This window comes from Manis pentadactyla, chromosome 5 (genome assembly GCF_030020395.1).
Source record: "Manis pentadactyla isolate mManPen7 chromosome 5, mManPen7.hap1, whole genome shotgun sequence".
NCBI lineage: Eukaryota > Metazoa > Chordata > Mammalia > Pholidota > Manidae > Manis > Manis pentadactyla.
The window spans coordinates 167,666,468-167,687,418 of record NC_080023.1 but is presented as its reverse complement, the minus strand read 5'-3'; the positions used below and the strand labels follow the sequence as shown (position 1 = coordinate 167,687,418).

The following is a 20,951-nucleotide window of genomic DNA, read 5'->3' as shown; positions in this document are numbered from 1 at the left end:
AGAGAGCTCAGTGTTGTGTTTTAAACAGGTTAATCTAGGGTATACTAGTGAGGACAGTGTTTTTATTGAAGAGCTATAAAACATTTATATATCGGTAAAGAGGGAACTGTTTTTTCATCCTTCAGTTGGTCCTAAAATTATGATAAATAGACATTTAAACCTTTTGTTTCATTCTCATATGTTGAAAAATCATACACTTGGAAAGATGGGAAAACAGGAATATTTTTTCCTCATGGAATCACTAGTTACCCCATTTTGAGGAGTTCTGCTTTTAGCATCAAACTTAAATTATACACATGATTGTGATGTATATATTTTATGACTGGTAGGCATAGGCTTCTGAAGGTCAGAAAATGGTATTTTCCCAAATGCTGTGTTGTGCAGTTAAAAAAAGAAAAGTCCTTTATTCCAGTTCTGAAAAATGACAAAATTGCCAATTTAAGGAAGTTAAACTAGGTGGACAAGATGATAGTAGACTGGCTTTAGGATTCTTGATGTACTTATGAATCTGTGTATTTCATATAAAAGCATTTAATATTTTCACTTTTTAAGAAAAACTCATTTTATTCATATCCTCAGAACTTACAGAGTAATGATAGTGAAGTTTTCTGGATTGTAATTTCCTTGTGTCTGGAACAATGTCTAGCACATAGTATGCACTTAACTATTTAATGAAATGAATGAAGGACTCTTGTCTGGGCAATCTAGCCTCTTCATTTTTGGTTTGCATTTACTCTGGTGAAGGATTGTTTTTCCTATTAGTCCTGATTTTGCAGCCACTTGACTTTGTACTTTTTTTTGTTTACTATTTCTTTGGGGAGAAATGTATGTAACAAAGTTTGGCATGTAATTTGGTAATTTAGTGTGTAATTAAGTGGCTTTAGTTACATTCAGTGTTATGTAACCATTACCACTATTTCCAAAATTTTTCATCACATCTAACTGAAACTGTTTCTGTGAAGCAATGACTCCCGATTTCCTTCTCTCCCAGCCCCTGGTAACTTCTAATTACTTTCTGTTCCTATGAATTTGCCTTTTCTAGGTATTTCATATCATACATAAACAAAGTAAGTTTGGCTTATTTCACTTAACATTTGCTCTTAAGATTCCTCCAACTGATAGCAAGTATCAGAAGTTTATTCTTTTTATGGCTGAATAATATTCCATTGTATGAATATACCACATTTTGTTCATCTTTAATGAACACTTGAATTATTTCTACCTTTTGGTATGTGAATAATGCTGCTGTGAATATTAGTTTACAATATGTATATGAATCCATGTTTTTAATTCTTTTGGGTATATACTTAGGAGTATATACCTACGAGTGGAATTGTTGTGTCAAATGGTAACTATTTAATTTTTTGAGGAACTGCCATAATTTTCCACAGAAACTGCACCAGTTCACATTCCCACCAGAAATATATGAGGCTTCGATTTGTTCATATCCTGGCCAACACTTGTTATTTTGAGGGGCTTTTTGTTTGTTTTTGTTTTCTGAAGTATAGGCTTCCTGGAAGGTGTGAAATGTTAGCTCATTGTGGTTTTGCTTTGTATTTCCTTAATGACTGAGTGATAAGTTGTTGTCTTTTCATGTGTTTATTGGGCATTTGTATATTTTATTTAGAAAAATGTCTATTCTGCTCTTTTGTCCATTTTTAAACTGGATTGTCTGTTGAGCTGTTAGTTCTTTGTATATTCTGAATGTTAACCTGTTACCAGACAGATGATTTGCAAATATTTTCTGCCATTCTGTGAGTTGTCTTTTCACTCTCTTGATAGTGTCTTTTGATGTTCAAAAGTTTTTAATTTTAATGAGGTCCAATTTATCTTTTGTTTGTACTTTTAAAACTCTAATTTGTAAATATTATCACTTAACTTCTGCTTCCTATAGTGTGCAGATTCCCTTTTCTGCCTGTGAAGTTCTGATAGAGATTTCTAAAGTCTGAGTTACTGATACATAGGCATGTCTTATTTGAGCTAGTACTGATCTGCTATTCAGAAAACAGGAGTCAAGGTTTTTTTGGTTTAACTTGAAGAGTTCTGTGACCTTTACTGATGAAAGGGGACTATGCATTTCTTACTTGATGTTTCTTGTTTGTTGATGATTTTGTTCAGTGGGACTGAAATTTAAGCTCAACGTTTTCTGCTTCTAATTGCAGTTCTCTGAAAGTCCACATAAGGTAGGGCCAGATGTTGGGACACCACATTTTTGGTGTTGGAGGCAGTAGAGTTTACCAATTAAACATATGAAAAAGAAGAAAAATTTGGAAAATTTTAAGGATTGGTGAATATAGTTAATGAAGCACTGGCTCATTTTTTTCCATACAGAAATGGAAGAACCTGATGGTTTTGAATGTAGGGAAAAGTAAATTCTGCTTGCTTTTTTTGACCCCAAATTTCCATTAACCAGTACCTTTTATATTTTGTTATTTAATAATAATAGAATGTAGGCCCAGAGGCATGACTTTGGAGTTTGATATTAAGTGTTTTGTTTTGGGTTTTTTGGTCTTCTTTGAAAACTGCTAATTCTTTTTCCACCAGAGTATTCTCTGGTGAATCCCTGCCCAGTCCATGACCCAGGCACAGGATGGCAGGTGGTGGTGAGAGACAGGCGACTGGGATGTTCGCTGGATGACTAGGAGGTGTGTGATGTTAGCACAGTATTTTTTTTCCTGTTTTCTTCATAACATTGTCAGAAAATGAATAGTACTAACGAATGAAGAAATAGAAAAATCTAACATGTAAAATCTGCTTGATTCCCCCAACTCTGACATGGTAAAATTTGGCAATTCGATTTTTTCTTTTCCTGGTATCAGCCGAGCTGCAGTGTATTTATCTAAATGTGAGTGACAGTGGTAGTGATTAAAGACAGGTGGCAGTTAGAAAATTTTTATGTTTCGGGGCCTGTGATAAAAGAAAAAAATTACAAACTTGGCTTTGCCTTTGTCTGATTGGGTGAGCTAATTTCATTAAGTTCTCTGAGTTACATCCACCCCTGCAGTGTGCTAGGCTTAGGATGCAGGGATGAGTGAAGCAGGCGCTGTAGCTCTGTTACTCTTTTAAGTCTTCTGTTAGGGAACACAGCTTCACTTGAGTTAGAGATTGTCAGTTTTCAATGATTTTGTATTCCTGGATGAAGGTGTTCAGTTGAGGGTCAGTTCAACTGGTGTTCAGTTCTTTAATTCTTCATTCCTTAATTGCCAGGAATAATAGTAAATACATTTTATTTTATTTATTTATTTGTTTGTTTATTTATTTATATCATTAATGTACAATTACATGAACAACATTATTGTTACTAGACTCCCCCTATTATCAAGTCCCCATCACATACCCCTTTACAGTCACTGTCCATCAGCATAGTAAGATGCTATAGAATCACTACTTGCCTTCTCTGTGTTATACTGCCTTCCCCGTGTCCCCCCCTACATTATACATGCTAATCATAATGCCCCCTTTTCCCCCTTATCCCTCCCTTCCCACCCATCCTCCCCAGTCCCTTTCCCTTTGGTAACTGTTAGTCCATTCTTGGGTTCTGTGAGTCTGCTGCTGTTTTGTTCCTTCAGTTTTGTCTTTGTTCTTATACTCCACAGATGAGTGAAATCATTTGATACTTGTCTTTCTCTGCCTGGCTTATAGTAAATACATTTTAATTGTAGATGTTGAAAACCACAAAAATATTTTAAGCAATTCTTGGGAAGTCATTTAGTTTAATTTCTTACCCCATTAAGCCCTATTGATTGTGCCAGTTGGTGATGGTGATCATATTTACAGGAACTGTTTCTGCTGTTCAACAGAGTCATGGTGATTGTGGTGAACAATGACTGTGTTTCTTAATAACACAGATGCTTTTTGGACCAGTGGAGGAAGGATGCATTCATATGCTGAGGCCTCCTTTCCACTTTGAAGAGTACCATACTTCGCATAGAAATCTGGCCCTGAGTAGTGCTGTGGAGCATTTGTTAGATATGATGAATCTGTCTCCTCCTCTTCAGTGGCTTTCATTGCCCATAGGATAAAGTTCAGAATCCTTATTGTAGCCTAAAAGCGTTTTCGTGATCTGGCCTCTGCCTCCCTCTCCACTCCTCTATTTGTCTCTACTTGGTTTCCAGCAGAGACTGCCCCCTTTCCTTACTGTTTTCATTGGCTAACTCCTGTACTCCTGCCCACCCCCAGACCTGGAATTCAGTGTTAAATGCATGGGCTTTACAGTTCTTGTTCACTGTTGTGTCCCTGCCTAGAACATTGTTTTGGCATACAATAGGTACTCAAATACTTGGTGTCAGTGAAATAAAGTGGAAGTGGACAGATCTGAGGTCCTGCAAAGTACAAATGGATATATTGGTGGTTTGTCTGGTATCTAAACTTGACATCTAGATGAAAAAAATTGATAAACATAGGAAATCAGTCAGTCCTGATTTAGGATGAGGCATATACAATAATTGCTATATATTGCTATAAGAACATTGTTTCTAATTTTTGATTTTTAATTATATAAGTATTTAGGTTAATGGCTTATTGTTTTCAAATTTATGATAAAAGTTATACCTTTATTTCTTAATGTGCTTGCCAGTCTTTAATTTGAGAGATAATTTTTGTCTAGAAAATTTGAAATTGTTTTATATTTTACTTTCTTCCAAGGAGAGATGAGGAAAAAATCCTTTCTGAAATTGGAAGTCCATATGGATGGTGTGAAAAGTAAGACTGTTATTCATAAACAGCTAGTCTCTTGAGCTCATGCTATTGGATGGAAGGTGGAAATAACCTTGCTTCTATTGCAAAGATCATTTTTTCAGAAGAAGCTTGAGCTTTAGGCCAGCACCCATCAGTTGCTTTGTCTGTAAGGGACAACTGTAATCCTTCATTGCACTGTGTGTGTGTCTGAATGTGAGAGTGTGAGCAAGTGAAATGTTTTGGTTTGGGGATTGGCTTGTTTTTCTATTTCATTGTTGACTTGGCATGCCTGGCTTTCTCATTCTGGTTTTAAGTATTCAGAAATCTTTAAGATTTGTGTGAATTAGAAGATTTGGATTTATTTGAATTTCATTAGGCACTAGAAGAAATTAACTTTAGGTAAGAGCTACTTCTTTGGTTTGCTTTAAGAAAATTTTTTTTCCTTAGTTTATTATTGAAAATTCCAAATAAATACAAAAGTAGAGTGAATAGTGTAATGGGTCCTTATGAACAAAGGTAATTTTTTTTTTATTAAAGCATCATTGATACACAATCTTACGTTGGTTTCAAGTAAACAACACAGTGGTTCAGCATTTATATTACACCCCCTCCAGTGTGGTCACTGTCCATCAACATAGTAAGATGTTACAGAATCATTATTTGCATTCTCTGTGCTGTACTACTGTCCCCATTACCAATCTGCATTGTGATTGCAAATTACTGTGCCCCTTAATCCCCTCACCCCTCTCCCCCATGTCTCCAACCCCCTCTTTTGGTAACTACTAGTCTCTTCTCATTGTCTATGAGTCTACTGTTTTGTTCCTTCTGTTTTGCTTTGTTTTTACACTCCACAAATAAGCGAAATCATTTGGTATTTGTCTTTCTTTGCCTGGCTTATTTCACTGAGCATAAAACCCTCTAGGTCCATCCATGTTGTTGCAAATGGGAGGATTTCTTTTCTTTTGATGGCTGAATAATATTCCATTGTATATATTACCACATCTTCTTTATCCATTCATCTATCGATGGACACTTAGGTTGCTTCCATATCTTGGCTATTGTAAATAGTGCAGTGATAAACATAAGGATGCATTTGTCTTTTTGAATCAGGGATCTTGTTTTCTTTAGGTAAATTCCTAGGAGTGGAATTCCTGGGTCAAATGGTATTTCTGTTTTAATTTTTTGAGGAACCCCCATATTGCTTTCCACAGTTGCACCAATTTACATTTCCACTAACAGGGTAGGAAGGTTCCCCTTTCTCTGCATCCTCGTCAGAATTTGTTATTTCTTGTCTTTTGGATAGTGGCTATCCTAACTGGTGTGAGGTCATATCTCATTGTGGTTTTAATTTGCATTTCCCTGATGATTAGTGTTGTGGAGCATCTTTTCATGTGCCTGTTAGCCATCTGTATTTCTTCTTTGGAGAAGTCTGTTTAGGTCCTCCTTCCATTTTTTAATTGGGTTATTTGGTTTTTGGGTGTTGAGGCTTGTAAGTTCTTTACATATTTTGGATGTTAACCCCTTAACAGATAAATCTTTTATGAATATATTCTCCCATACTGTAGTAGGATGCCTTTTTGTTCTGCTTATGGTGTCCTTTGCTGTACAGAAGCTTTTTGGTTTGATGTAGTCCCACTTGTTCATTTTTTATTTTGTTTCCCTTGCCCAAGTGGATGGGTTCAGGAAAAAGTTGTTCCTGTTTATATTCAAGAGATTTTTGCCTATGTTTTCTTCTAAGAGTTTTATAGTTTCATGACTTACATTCAGGTCTTTGATCCATTTTGAGTATACTTTTGTGTATGGAGTTAGACTAATCCAGTTTCATTCTCTTACATGTAGTTGTCCATTTTTCTAGACACCAGTTGTTGAAAAGGCTTTTTCCCATTGTATATTCATGGCTCCATTATCATATATTAATTGACCATATACCTATGGGTTTATATCTGGGCTCTCTATTCTGTTCCATTGATCTATGGGTATGTTGTACCAGTACCAAATTTGTTTTGATTACTATGGCTTTGTAGTAGAGCTTTAAAGTCAGGGAATGTAATCCCCCTAGCTTTGTTCTTTCTCAGGATTGCTTTGGCTATTCAGGGTCCTTTGTGGTTCTATGTGAATTTTAGAACAAAGGTAATTTTTTGATGTGATCTCTATGAAAAATAAATTTATATTTATGAAAATATAAAGGTGAAAAGGGCAAAGATACCTCCCTCCAAAAAATAAACAAAACCCAAAGTAAAGCTTAGGCTAATTAATAATCTAGATTTTTAAAGCTTTTGGATAATTATATTTCTTTTTTTTTAGATGTCTTGCTGATCCAGTTACCTAAATAAGTGTTTCTTAATATGTAAAAAGGGAAGACAAACAGTCTGTAAACACAGGATAATTGTGGGGATTAAAGGAGAGACTCTTTGTCAGATATTTGCAAGTCTTGGTACTAGTTAGGTATTCAACAGATCAATGTTCCCTTCCCCTTTTGAAATCCCTTAATCACAGGGCTCAGTGGGAGCAGAGAGGGCAGGAAGGGAAAGAAGGAAACTTCCTACCAGCTCCACCGGACCAGTAGTGTAGAAAGGCAGGGTGGGAATAATTGATAACTGTGAAGCTTCCAGAGAATTTGATTTTTTTTCATTACCCTGTCCTTCATTTAAACCCTTGAAATTTAGAGTGGGAAGAACAAGGGTCAGCACATTTGCAAAGGCTAAGCCTTTCCATGCTGTGGTGTTACCTCGAAGGCTCTGCTGAACTTGAGGAGCAGATGCGGTGGCCGAGGAAGCTGAAGTCTCTGAGGCACCCTGGCAGCAGGTGATTACCTGGCAGTCAGCGTGTGTACCACCTGTGTTCTTTTGGTTCCCTTGGCCTTTTTTCCTGACAGTATATTGCTAATTTATGGAGCTATTTGGTCAAAAATGACCAAAGCCAAAGCTTTTAAGGGGAATGGAAGAAGGGCAAAAATACCTCTTTTAGGACTTGTTTTGGCACACATCTTGTGGTTGTGTTTAGTGACATTACCCAGTAACCACAAAATAAACACCACACCACTGATTTAATTGTAGCATTATCAGTTCTGGTAATTTAATAGTTCTATAATTAAAATAGTAAAAGAATTTGCATAGGTCGAAGCTGTAGTTTCAGGTGGTATTGTATGTGTGAAAACTGACTCTCTTCATTGTGGTATTTGAACAAACTTAGCAGTAGTTTTATATAAGTTTGTGTCATAAGAAACATTCCAGAATGAATCATGCTTAATTAGGATCTAACAAATGTTAACCACCATTGTTCTGTTGAACAATATTTTTAAACTATTAAATTTAAGAACAATAAAAGGAAATTACAACAATTTATTCATAATTATCTTTTCACCACAAATATTTTCATTTCTTTGTTTCTTTCTCATCTTTTACACACAGATATTTGAAACATTTGTACCTTGGGAATTGCTAAGCTGAAATGATTGATTTAATAATTGAAATAATTGCTTTCTTCCTATAGACTGCACATTTTTAGCTAACCAGAGGTTGACACAGTGAAACATTTAACCCCGATATTATGAGCACCCCTCCCCCGTACTAGCCCCCCCCCCCGCCCCTTCAGTCTTTTCTGGGACTTAGGCTTTCTCAAACTCCACAGTCCCTATTTCCCAGAAGTGACTATCTTGGTCAGTAGTTTGTATTTCTCTCCCTCCTGTTCTGGCTGGTAATCAGTCCATCTTCCTCTGTGTCCCAACATGGTAGTGGCAGCAGGTGCCACTTCCATTTGTTGAGGCCTTTCTGTAGGCGATGTGTATGTATGATCCTATTAATTAAAGCTCTAGCTTTGTGAGATGTAGGTGTTTTACAGATGAGGACACCAAATAATTTGTTCAATGTCACATAACATATAAGGGGGTGGAGACGTAATTTGAGTCCAAGCCTGCTTATTTTCTAGAGCCTATGCCCTTGAACAAGTCTATGCTGCCTCTATGGGTTTAGGAAAAATTTGATAATATTGAGTTTTTCAGCCACTGTTTTTGATTCCATGTGATTTAGGAAGAGGAAGAATAAACTCTTAAAAGTTATAGTTGGAAGAAGAAAAATAGATGCTAATTAGTTACCTGGAAACACACTTAAATGGCTATGTTACTGGAATGGGCCCAAAGGAGTGGTAGCTGGGAAGCCAAGATAAGCCTGTTTCTTTTCTGATATGGGCACAATTCCTCTTCTATTCATAAAGGGCACTTTGAAGCATGAGGATAAAAACTTTTCTAACTTCTCTTTGGAAACTAATATGAAAATTAAGGTTTAAAAAAGTACTTAAGCTCTTTGATGCTTTTTAAGAAAGAGCAGCTTAGACTTTTGCTGAGCTTACTATCAACCCATCTATCTCAGTTCTCTCTCTCTCTCTCTCTCTCTCTCTCTCTTTTTTTTTTTGCAAGTGGAGTGATGCGGCTAATTTTTAGTTTAAAATGGTTGACCATCACGTGGTTTTGAGTTGTTTTCCAGTGCAGAGATTAATAGTTTTGTGCCTTTTCCCCCCTTCACAGCAGCTGCCCCTTGTGACTGGTGTTAGGCATTTGCGAAGTGGCTCTCTGGGATTGGGGCAGGCTACTTCAAATGCACAGAGTTGTTCTTTATGCAGAACTGCAGGACTGCTCTGGAGGTAAATTGGCACTGTAACCTTTTGCTCTGCTCTCTAACCATGGAGCTGAGCTCATCATATCTGAGCATAAGCATACTGTCAGCCAGGCTTTTTGAAAGTGGTGAGGAAAGTCAGCTTGTTTATTGATGATTTATAACCATGAGAATAGTTTATTTATATAGATATAAATATATTTTTATATATTTATTTAAATTTCTATGAGAACAGGATAGTTATATTTCATACCTAGACTCCCAAGAAATCAGAGGTGTAGAAGAAACCTAGCTATCTTGCTTGCTTCCCCCAACCTCTTTGTCTGTCTCTTTTATCTGTCGATTGATCTATCAGTCCATCATCTGGTTTACAGCCATTAGAAACATCTAAGTTATACAGTATTGTGTCATGTTGTGTTTAAGACAAAGGAAATTCACCTGTACCTGGAAGATAGAAACCACAGTGAGCTCTGGAGCCATACCTCTGACCTCATGTCCCAGCTCTGCAGTTTGCTGATTTTGTGACTTGGGGCAAGTTACTGAACCATTCTGTTACTCCTTCAGTTTCTTCATGAGGTATGAATGACGTGCTTAGCAAGGTCCCTGGTAATGGTGAGCATACCCAATAAAATGTTAGCTGCTACTATGTTTGATATTCCACCTATTTGGAGATTGTAATTTTAGATATGTTTTGGGGACTAATTTATTCATATATACAGGATTTAACAGGATCTGAAGAATTACAACCTAAAAGAGTAGAATAGGCTATTCAGTACTATTGAAACAACCTCTGTATTTTACAGATGGGGAAATAGAATCTTATAGATGGTAAAGGATTTACTCAGTCTCCCAGGAAATACCAAGACTAGAACTCATTCCCAATCTAGTTGTTAAACCAAGGATTTTCATAAAGTTGGCATTGGATGGTGGTGGTCATGATGATAATGTTGATACCAGGTTTTTTCTTTTTGGTTGAGGGCAAGGCACAAAGAGGCTTGTGTATAAATAGAAAAAGCACATTCAACATACTTATTGTTTTTATAATGCAGACTGCAGTGAATAAGCTTCAAAAAAACTTGGCAGCTAGGAATACACCAAAGATGGTGAGAAAGCATGATTGTAGGGTTATAGGTTTAAAACAGTTAAAATACTGTCTGCTGTCCTTATACATGTTGGGTAAGTGGGATGCCAAGGTGTTCTGTTGATGGGACAAGCAGGTTATATGCATCTTTGGGGCAGGCAGTAAGGATCAACAGGTACAAAAGGCATCGTAGTTCCATAATCAGAGTGTGATGAGCATCATTACAGTTCAGTTACTGCTAGGGTTCTGTTTTTTTCCTCCAAGAGATTCCTATTTATTTTGGATTATAAAAGTAATGTATTCAATGTATTAAAATTTGGAAAATACAGCAAAGCATAAAGAAAATAAAGATTAGCCTAAAATCTACATGAACATTTTAGTGATTTTGTTTCATATGTGTATAATTTTTCAAAAACATAGTTGAGCTCACATTATATGTACAGTTTTATATTCCAATATAATGCTAAAGTACAATCTAGAGACAAAGTGACTATCAGGTTTTCAGTCCTATAAAAAAATGTGCACTTTACCATATGCCGTAGAAGAACATTATCTGGTGTGCATTTTATATCATAGTAACATCTAAAGCAGGCTGATTGTGCTGCACCTTTGGTTTTATCAGAATGACTCATATTTTCCCATCTGTGTAGTATCAGAAATGAAAATAATAATAAATTAATCCTCAAGGATATTTTGCCTGGTTCAGCAAACACCATTTTGATCATTTACAGCTCTTATCTCCTGTTAAATAATATTCTAGGACCAGAGCACAGGCATAATCTGTATTTATGTTAAATTAGCTGGTTAATTTAACCAGATTAAACCCAGGTCACTACAGTTCACAGTAGAGAGAGCAATCCATTCTTGCCGAGAGAGGTTCGTTTTCATCATACGCAAAAAAGAAAACCAAGTAGTCAAGGAATATAAATTATATATAATTAAGGTAAATTATAGATAAAATTGAGAACCTTGGGTGAGGATTCTTCCCTAGAATATTTTGTGCTTCCATAAAAAAAAAAAAAATTTCAGGAAATAAGAACAGTTGTTAAATAAAGGTTATATATATATAGTTGGACATACCATCGGTGTGCCTTCTTTGGAGTTAAATACTATTTCATTGAAAGATAATGGCAGTAAATTAGATACGACATTAATATCACTTAAAGTGGTTTATAGGAATTTAAAGGTGTCACTTTTTTTTCCTACTTTATATATAAGCATATTAAGTAAACTTAAGGAATGTGCTTTCATTTAGTATTTCATAATTTAAATTATTGACCTTTTTAAACATTTTTAAAAGATTGACTTTTCATGCTATAGACTTGAAGATTGTTCAAAATGCAGTTCTGAAAAATAATACTTGTTCTGGGAAGGGGAAATGAACATGAAATTGACTGGGAAGGGGCTTGGGGAGACTTTCAGGGATGATGGTAATGTTTCATGTTTTACTGAGGATTTGGATCACATAGCTGTGTATTTTTGTCAAAACTCAGGAAATACACTATTACTCATTTTATGAAATTCTGCACCAAAAGGGTAAGTTTTTGCAAATACTGATCTCTTATTAATAATATATATGCTGAAGTATTTAGGGAGTGGTATATTGGTTTTTGCAGTTTACTTGGAAATGTATGAAAATATAAGATGAGTTGATGAATGGATAGATGGTTATATTTGTGATAAAGTTAAGAGTAGAATCAAGATAATGAGTATATGGGTGTTAACTGTAAAATTCTTTGAACTTTGCTGTATGTTTGAAATTTGTCATAATAAAATGTTGGCTTACAAAAAAGCCAAATTAGTACCTTTAATGTTCTAGTTATCAGAAATGCAGCCATTATGAATCTGACCACTGCCTTGATTATTTTAACTTTGAGACTAATAAAGAGCTAATAATTGTTGGATTCTTTATCTTCTTCATGTGTTAAGGATGTCTCACTGTCTTTCTCGTTGAGTCCAAAGGTTATTTTTCTGATTATTTACTATCCTGGAGATAAGTATCATAAGCTCTGTATAGTTGTTAAAGAGGTAGCACCTGTATTTACTTCTACATACAATATCCAATGCATACGTAAGCACTGTTTTGCCAGGGCACTTTCTAAGGCTAGAATACAAATCTGTATTTTTCTGTTTTCCTCCCCTACTCTTCCAACTTCAGTCTGGTTATATTCTGTTGTCTTGACTTCTAGTTCACTAATTCTCCTTTCTGCAGTATGTCATCCAATATTAAACTCATTTGTTAAGTTCTTAATTTCAGTTAATGTTTTTCTCAGTTCTAGAGTGTTTATCTAATACTTTTTATACATTCCCTTTCTCCCCATCTTTTTTCTTTATTTTTAACCTCTGTCTTGATAGTTACTTTTAAATCCCATGAGTGACAACTCCAATATCTGCAGACACTTTTCCTGTTGTCTGGTTCATCTTCAGATATTCAGTATTTGGTCCTGTCTCTTGGCACGTCTGGTAATTTTGATTGAAAACTGGATGTTGTGTATGAAAAAAAAGAGGCCTTAGATGGTTCATGCTACTCTAGAGAGGGCTCACTCCATTTGCTTGGCAAATGGCATGGGGACTAATCCCATTTATCCTGTCAGGATTGAGCTGCTCAAAGCTAGGATGTGGTTTTGGTAAAGCTCTGTTAACTTCTTGTTTGCCCACACTTAGGGAGTAGCCCTACGGGAGTTCCAGCTGAAGACATGGGGTGTTCATCACAGCCTTTCTCTCATGCTGTGTTCTGAACTTTAATCTTTGTCCTCTCAGCACATAGAGTGGATGACAACTCTCCTGTGCTCTTCAGAGGCTTTCTCCTTGTTTTCTTAGCCTCCTGACCTATGAAACTTAGGGATTCTACAAATCTCTTAAGGGAAAAACAGGCTCAATTCTTTTCACCAGGATCCTGGCCCCTTAAGTCTGTGTTTTTCTCAGGCCTGAGATACTGCCAAAAGTTCTGCCGGTCTCTCTGCCTCTTAGTAGTGGCTCCAATCCTGTGTCCAGACTGCCTGCCTGCTTCCTCAGCCTTGCTTCTGGTACCCTGAGTTGACAGATGCCCTGAGGGACAAACCAGCTGCAGTGTGCTGGCTCACATTCTGGGTTTCACTCTTCTCCAGGATTTTGTCCTTTCAAGCCCTGGTTGCCTCCGCTGCTCTCTCAAAGTCTTGAAGCTTTTTTTGGGTATTTTGTCTAGATTCTCTAGTTGTTCTCTAAGGGATCCTGTCTACAGCAAGCTACTCAATATTCAGAAGCAGGAGTTACTTTGTATAAATCTTGTTCATGTGTTTTATTTCTTATGTTGTAGGAAAGATATTATATTAGTTTATGCTACATTTATTAAGGAAGACGACATGTTCAGTTCAAAGGAAATTGAAAAGAATATCATGTTGATTAAAAATGAACCGGCCAGTATAAACTTACGTACACATTACCACTGTGCTTTTGTCTAGCAGTATAAATAGTCAATTTAAAAGTAAGTATTAGCATAAAGAAGTTAAATGATTTGCCTAAGGCAGGATTTCTTGATCCCAGCAGTAGTGACATTTTGGGCTGGATAAATCCTCTGTTGTTGGAGGGGGTTGGGGGCGTCCTGTGTGTGCACTGTAGGGTGTTTAGCAGCATCCCTGGCCTTTTAGGACCTGATAGCATCCCTGTCCCTCAGCTGTGACAACTGAAAATGTCTCCAGTTTTTGACAGATGTCCCCTGGGGAGCAAAATCACCCTGTGGTTGATAAACACAGGCCTAAGAGGAGGGGTTAGTTGGTTTTCTTATTTGACACATTACCTGAAAAGTGAAATTCTCAGTTACTCAGGATTGTCTTTCACCATTGGAGTGTTTTACAGCTTCATTCTTGCCTGATCATTGGTAGACACTGGGGCCCTAAAATCGTATGAAGAGTCATTGGGGTTTTTTTCACCATTAGCTTGCCTGCTGTGAATTGGGAGCTTAGGTCCCTTGTTTGCTTGGTGTAGGGTTGAGAAGACTCTGGTGTCTGGGTGGTGGTGGAGCTGTTCTAGCCTGTGTGTGCTCTGCCTGGGCTCCTGTGGAGTGCTGTGGTAGTGTGCCTTCACTGTGATCTAATACATGCACTGTCTTCAGGGTGACAAGAGCAGATTAACACAGATCCACTCAGACAGTGTAAACAGCCATATGTAATTTAAGATAGCAAGGCCAGAAGGAGATCAGAATCAGGGCTAAAACTAAGGGTTAAAAGAGAAAAAGACCACTTAGAAGAAAAATGACTTAGAGTGGACATTCATGAATGCTATGACACTGCCCGAAATGATTTAAGCTGTTTGCTACTCTCTTACTCTGCAGACATTTTCATGTTTTCCAGATCATTCTGCTTTGATGCCAAGGTTCTTATTAATAATGCATGGCTTTTTTATGGTACTCCCTTCCCATCGTGCCTTTTAGGTGCTGAGTCAGAGAAGAGTCTAACAGTAGCGGCTCAGCAGCACCGAAGAGGAGAAATCCCTCTGCAATGCTCAAATGCTGCTGTTTTTCTTGCACATGTATCTTGTAGCAAGCTTTTCACCTAATTACTCTAAAGCTTTCATTCAGAGGATGCATTCTTATTATTCTTAAAGAATAAGGCTTTAAAAACTATCCAGAAATGTCTATGACATGAGTTATTTAAGAGCTCTTGAAAGAGGGTTCAAAAAAGGGAAGAAAAATTGGTTTAGTGTTCATGTGAATTGCATTCGTTTTTTGGGAGTACAGCTGTGATTTGCCCACTTTTCTAGCTGTTGTCTGCATATGTCTCTTCTGAGCCCCTGATTTCTCTTTTGTAGAATTTAAAAAGATATTTTCACATTACCTTTATAATAGGCTGTTGCTGCCCATAAACAGAGATGAGAGAATGGGACAGGTGATCAAATCGTTTGGTGAGCTAGGATCCAGGCTTGGATCCAGCATTTTTCTCCCCCACCATTGCCAGCCCACAGCATTCTGGATGGCCACTCAGAGTCTGACCTTCCAGAGCTGGGCAGCTGCTCTCCCTGTTGCTTTGAAATGCAGGTCCCCCTGGGCCACAGAGTTTTTCACTTTCTGGTTGGTTAGGAAATACTGTGTTAGGTTCAGCCCTGGACCGAAAAGAAAATTTGAAGCCGTTGGATTTGTGGTATGAGCTGAGGCAGTGGATACCCACCACACCCGAAACTCCTGGTGGAGACGGCAACATGGGGAAGGTATTGCTAAGTTGATGGTGCTAACTGTGGCCTCTTACTCATGTCTGCTTTTAAACTATGACACATCTTAACAGACTTGTTAAATCAGTTCACTAATGTGGTGTGGTGTGTTTGAGTGCTTGAATCAGGATTTTCCCGGAGTGACAGTCTCATTGTTGTCATGGGTTTTAAAGACAGCTTGAAAGTTACTTCTCTCTCTTCACAATCAGAATAACAATATGGATAAAAATAATAATTGTATGGGAACTCTTTGTAATAGCTTCACAATTTTTCTATAAATGTGAAATTATTCTCAGTGGAAGCCTTTAAAGTAATAACTGTGACTTACTGAAGGCACTCTGTTTTAATCACTGACTTCTCGGTCTGACATTTGTTATTTCTGACCCTTACAAGAAGTTCAGTTACGAGCTCAAGACCACACAGCTGAACAGGGTCCAGATCAACAGACCTTGGTCTGCTCTCTGTGAAACATTAATCCTACCCCATTTCTTGTCCCCTCTGTTCACTGGGGAGTGGGAATAGAATCATTTGAACAAGTGGCTTTTCAGTGTGTCATTTAACTACATATATGCTTTCTTTCTGTTAGAGCACTAATACCATCATGTGGCACTTAACTGATTTGCATGCTTGTGTTCTTGGTATGTGGCTTCTGTCAGTTCAGGGACCAATTTTTTTCATTTTTATTAAATTAAAATAAGTTCTGAACTAATATGAGAGTGTTAACCGTATACCAGGTCCTGGTCTTAGAGCTTTGTCTGTGTTGTTTATGTTCCTAACCCAGCGAGGTAGGTGATTTATTTCCTTGTTTCATAGGTGAGAAAATTGAGGAACAGAGTCTAAGGAACTTGTTCAAGGTTACACACTTAATATGTGACAAAGCCATCACCCAAGTCCAGATGGCCTTATTCCAGGGACAGGCTCTTAACCAGTAAGCTGTAGTCCCATTTTAATGTCTTTGGATCCCCATTGCTTCATAGTAGACACTCAGATGTTGATGGATGGTTAGATTAATAAATTAATGAATGTAAAAGTAACTCCTTGGAGGGTAGAAGCAATGAAATTCTTATTTTATCAAGTATTTTCCTTTTTCAGGTTAGAGCAGAGAGCATAAGCTCAAATGTTATAATTGTAAGGACCTAGGCAGGCCCTTAGGAGTTGAGTCAACTGAAAAAAATAGTGTTCTCTTAAAAAGAGAGAGCCACTAGGCTACACAGCACCTGATAATTGCATAACCTGGGACTTACATGCTCATTTTTGCTAGATCTTACAAGATTTCAAGAGAAACTAGACATCTGGGTCTTTATGTGCATAATAATAATAATAATTGCAAAATTTAAATAAACTTATAGTCCTTATTATGTTCCAGGATTTTTTCCTAGTGTTTTACAAATACGAACTTAATCCTTAATGAGGTGGGGATATTATCCTCATTTTATGGATGAAGAAACGGAGGCACAGAATAGTTAACTAGTTTGCCCAAAGTCATTCAGTTGACTAGGATTTAACCCTAGGTAGTTTCCCTCCAAAGTTAATGCTCTTAACCACCAGACTGTTTTTCTGGCAGTTAATTCAGTGGTTTGGTTTTGGACAAGTTAAGTGTGGGAGGACTGTTAGACGTCCAAGTGAAGACTACAGACTGAGCACTCAGGGTAGAAATCAAGGCTGGGCTTAAAAATCTTTGCATCTTCAGCACACATATGATACTTAAAATCAGGAGACTGGATGAGAGAAGAGTGAGTGATGTAGCTTTGTCTGGACTGTTTTGGTGCTTTGGGAGTGTTAAATCTTCTGACTCTTTAAGTGGATTTTAAGTACAGGATCCTTATGCCCTCTGGGTTAGGTTTATTATTTACTACCTATAATTTTATTAAGTTATAATTATAGTTTTTACATGCAGCTTTTTAAAATTGTGGTAAAAGATGCACAACATGAAATGTACCATTGTAATCATGTTAAGTGTTCAATCTAGTGCTATCAAGTATTCATTATTATGCAACCATCACCACTGTCCATTTCCAGAACTTCATCATGCCAAACAGAGACTCTGCACCAATTAAACAGTTCCCCAGTTCCTCTTTCTCCTGATCCCTTATAAACACACTTCTACTTCCTGTCTCTCTGAATTTGCCTATTCTGTGTACCTAAGTGAGATCATAAAATATTTGTGCTTTTCTGCCTGGCTTATTTCACTTGGAGTCATGTTTTTAAGGTTTCATCCACATTGTAGCAGGTGTCAGTGCTTTTATATATTTTTTAAAACCTCGTTGAATAATTAATATAAAGCTCTTGTATTGAGTCTTCTTTTTAAGAGGAATTCTTTGCTACAGAGAAATGATAACTCAGCCTTGCATTTCAAAGTACTCATGGTTTGTGTGTCTGGAAAGCCATCAGTGCTTATGGATGTGCCTCTGCAGCCTTCTTTCTTACTTGTGCCAACTAGTTAAGTAATGAAATGACATTAAGTAGCCAGTGGTTTACTCTCAAGCTAGCATGGGATTTGATGGATTTATTTATATTATATGGCATTTTTAATCAAAGGATAAGCTTGTCTCATTTGAAATGGAAAACCTGGAAAAGTGACTGCCTAAAGGTAGCAATCAACTCAGAATATATCCTTCTGGAAATGGAATGAGAGGTATTTTGAAGAGTGTAACTTTACAGTAAGCTTGCTCATTTGATGAATTGCTGAGCTTGGCCCTGTAATGTTTGCCTCTTGCATTTGTGTTGTTGTTTGCCATATCTCCTAAATAACCTCTTTACTCTCAGCTTGAGAATAGCTATGCCAGTGGCAATGAGGCATTGAAGGAAACCTGGCTCTCCTGGGTTCAGGAGTTAAAACCACCAAAAGCTCAGTTGACATGTGCACAAGGCATTGTTTGTTTAACCAACACTTGGTCTTAGGCAAGGCTCAGTAACGTTCTTGACTGTGGCAGCAGAAAATGATGAAGGATAGAATGAAAATTAATTTTTAGCTTCACTTCAGGACCAGCAATTGCAAAACAAAACAAAACAAAAACAAAAAAACCCCCAACCATTGTTAGTTAAAAAAAAAACTGAGAAGAAAATAAGAGGCCAGAGGTTTTTTTCAAGACACAGCCCCAGTTTGGTGTTTCAGCAGACCTTTCAGGTCATTTCCCATAAGTCATTGAGTCATCCCAACAGTGCTGGAAACAATCAGCTATAACAAAAGTTGAAAAGAAAGATCAAAGTATCCCTTGTTCTCTCTTTTTAAATTGTGGCTCCCTTTGGGTCTTGGCCCTAGGCTTTAAAGTTTCTCTTTTTTCTTTTTTTATGTAATTAATTGTAGGGAAGGGGTTATATCTGGGAGAATGGAAGGGAACTTTGCTTTGGGCTCCAGGAACCCTGAGAACCTCTCAGTTACCCTGTTAGCAGTAACAGCAGTAACTGTATTGAAGTACATACAGAGGACAAGGATCTCTGAGGTCTTCATAGCAAGCTTAGTGGGAGCTTCTCAGCCAGATCAAAGCAATGATGACTCTCAGCCTACATATATAAAATGGAAATAATGATACTTCATCAACATTAAACGAAATTCCTAAACTCTTAGTTTTCTTCTTGATTAAGGCTTGTGCAAGGAGGAAGTTGGAGAGGAGTGTGTCCTTGTTATATTTCTGTTTTAATTAGTCCTCCCCAAGACCCTGTGTCCTGGATGGCTTCCAGGGTTCAGTGATAATGTATCTTATCAAGCATGCATTGTTAGGCTCTTTTCAAGACCTCGTAGCCAGCTGACTGTAAGTGTTGCTCTTCAAAGGCAGCACCTATACTCGTGGGTGTGTCCATGTAGGCATCCGTGGCTGGTGCCTGTCCTGTGGCTGCAGTGGGAAGGCATCTGCACTCTCTGAACAGTAGATTACGTAAACTCATGAAAGGGCCTCAACTCTTGTCCAGCCAAATTATTACCCACCTGTCCCGGACTATAATGATGTGACATGCATTATTTAATCCTATTTGAGTTCCAGTGTTGGTTCTGCTTTTCTATCTTAATTCCCTTGGGCTGTCTCTGGAAAATTAGGAAACAAGTTAACCTTCATTTTTTAATTTAGCTCAGGAGCCCCAAGCTGTATCTTACTAGCATATCAGGAGGGGTGAGATCTAGGCTCACTTCCAGTGTCTGATTCTCTCTACCTTGCCTTTCTCTGCTCTGTAGGAACACAATTTGTTTATTCCATCCTAAGGTAGAAATGTCTTTTAGAGCACATGCTAGGTTCTTTTGTAAAGGCTGTAGGAATACTTCACTGAACAAAAGATATTTCACCTATCACATTAGTCAAATCCATGTGTAATTTAGAGGGTATGACTCTTATTTTGTATTACATTCTGGTTATATTTAATTTTTGTCTTAGCCATTCAGCTGCATAATTTTTTTAAAAAAGGCAATTTCCACTCTTCCCTTGCAGACAGTTCCAGCTCAGAAATCGGAAATAGACCGAATAGAATCAAAGCCTTACTTTAACACAATTACTAAGTATTTGCACCCAGCATTTGGGATCAGAGATGGGTGTGTTTACACAGTCTAAATGGTGTGAAAGAGGCTAAAAAATAGAAGAGTATACTTTAGCCAGTGTTGAAGTTGTCAGTGGATTAAAGAATAGTGCTGTCCTGGAAATGCTGTTTTGGGGGAAACTGGAGCACTGGTGTGGAGCTGAGGTGAAGACCAGGAGGTAGGAGGAGATTATGAGCATTTTACCAGATTTAGAATCTTTGGAGTTATTTTAGGGCCAGATTTATAGAGGCAGATCACTTTAAGACTTCTCACTCTCAGGATGAACTTGCACTTTAGTTGAGTGTGGGTCATTCTTGCAATAGGTGGTTTGGTTATGGCTGACTCTGAAGCCCTGGGGTTCCTCTCTAGCCTGTGCCCACCAGATGACATTAGAAAGTTACAGTGCTCACCTGCTTGTCCTCTAAGATTCTTCTGAAAAGGCTGCATAGATATCCCCAGGGAATAAAGAAGTCAGCAACTCTACGTCTTTTTAAAAGCTAGGGATACATACCTCTTAGGGTGGTATTGGAATGTACCAGTCCTGTAATTTTGGAATGATTATGCCTTTGGGTTGAGGAATACAGAAGTAATTCCCTGCTTCTCAGGATGCCTGCCCATCATTACTCACCGGAGAGAAGCATGTCCGAGTCACCTTAAACCTGGAGCGTTAATGCCATTTAAACTTGTTCTTTTGAGGAGTGAAAACCATTGCTGTGTAGTTTTCCCTGTCTCCATCCCTCTAGATGGGCCAGGCCAGGCCTTTCACTGTCTTCAACCTTGCTGGGCCTCTCCTCACTTCAACAGGCTTCCTAGTATTTCATATGTGCCTGCTCTAGTCCTAGTACCATGAGATCTTCACTACTTCACCACAGCCACTGCATAGCTGCTGATTACAAAA

General features: G+C 37.6%; 1 protein-coding gene across 2 annotated transcripts in view; it reads left to right on the top strand.

The window, feature by feature from the left end:
• B4GALT5 (beta-1,4-galactosyltransferase 5) overlaps positions 1-20,951 on the top strand; it is a 70,057-nt gene that overhangs the window by 7,921 nt on the left and 41,185 nt on the right. Inside the window, exon 2 of one of the 2 annotated variants that reach the window (XM_036902019.2) lies at positions 16,363-16,477. The exons of the other annotated variant lie outside the window; for it this stretch is intronic. Within the exon in view, the coding sequence (XP_036757914.1) occupies position 16,477 (1 nt within the window). The 5' untranslated portion in view covers positions 16,363-16,476. The remainder of the gene's footprint in view (positions 1-16,362; positions 16,478-20,951) is intronic. 2 annotated transcript variants of the gene reach the window in all.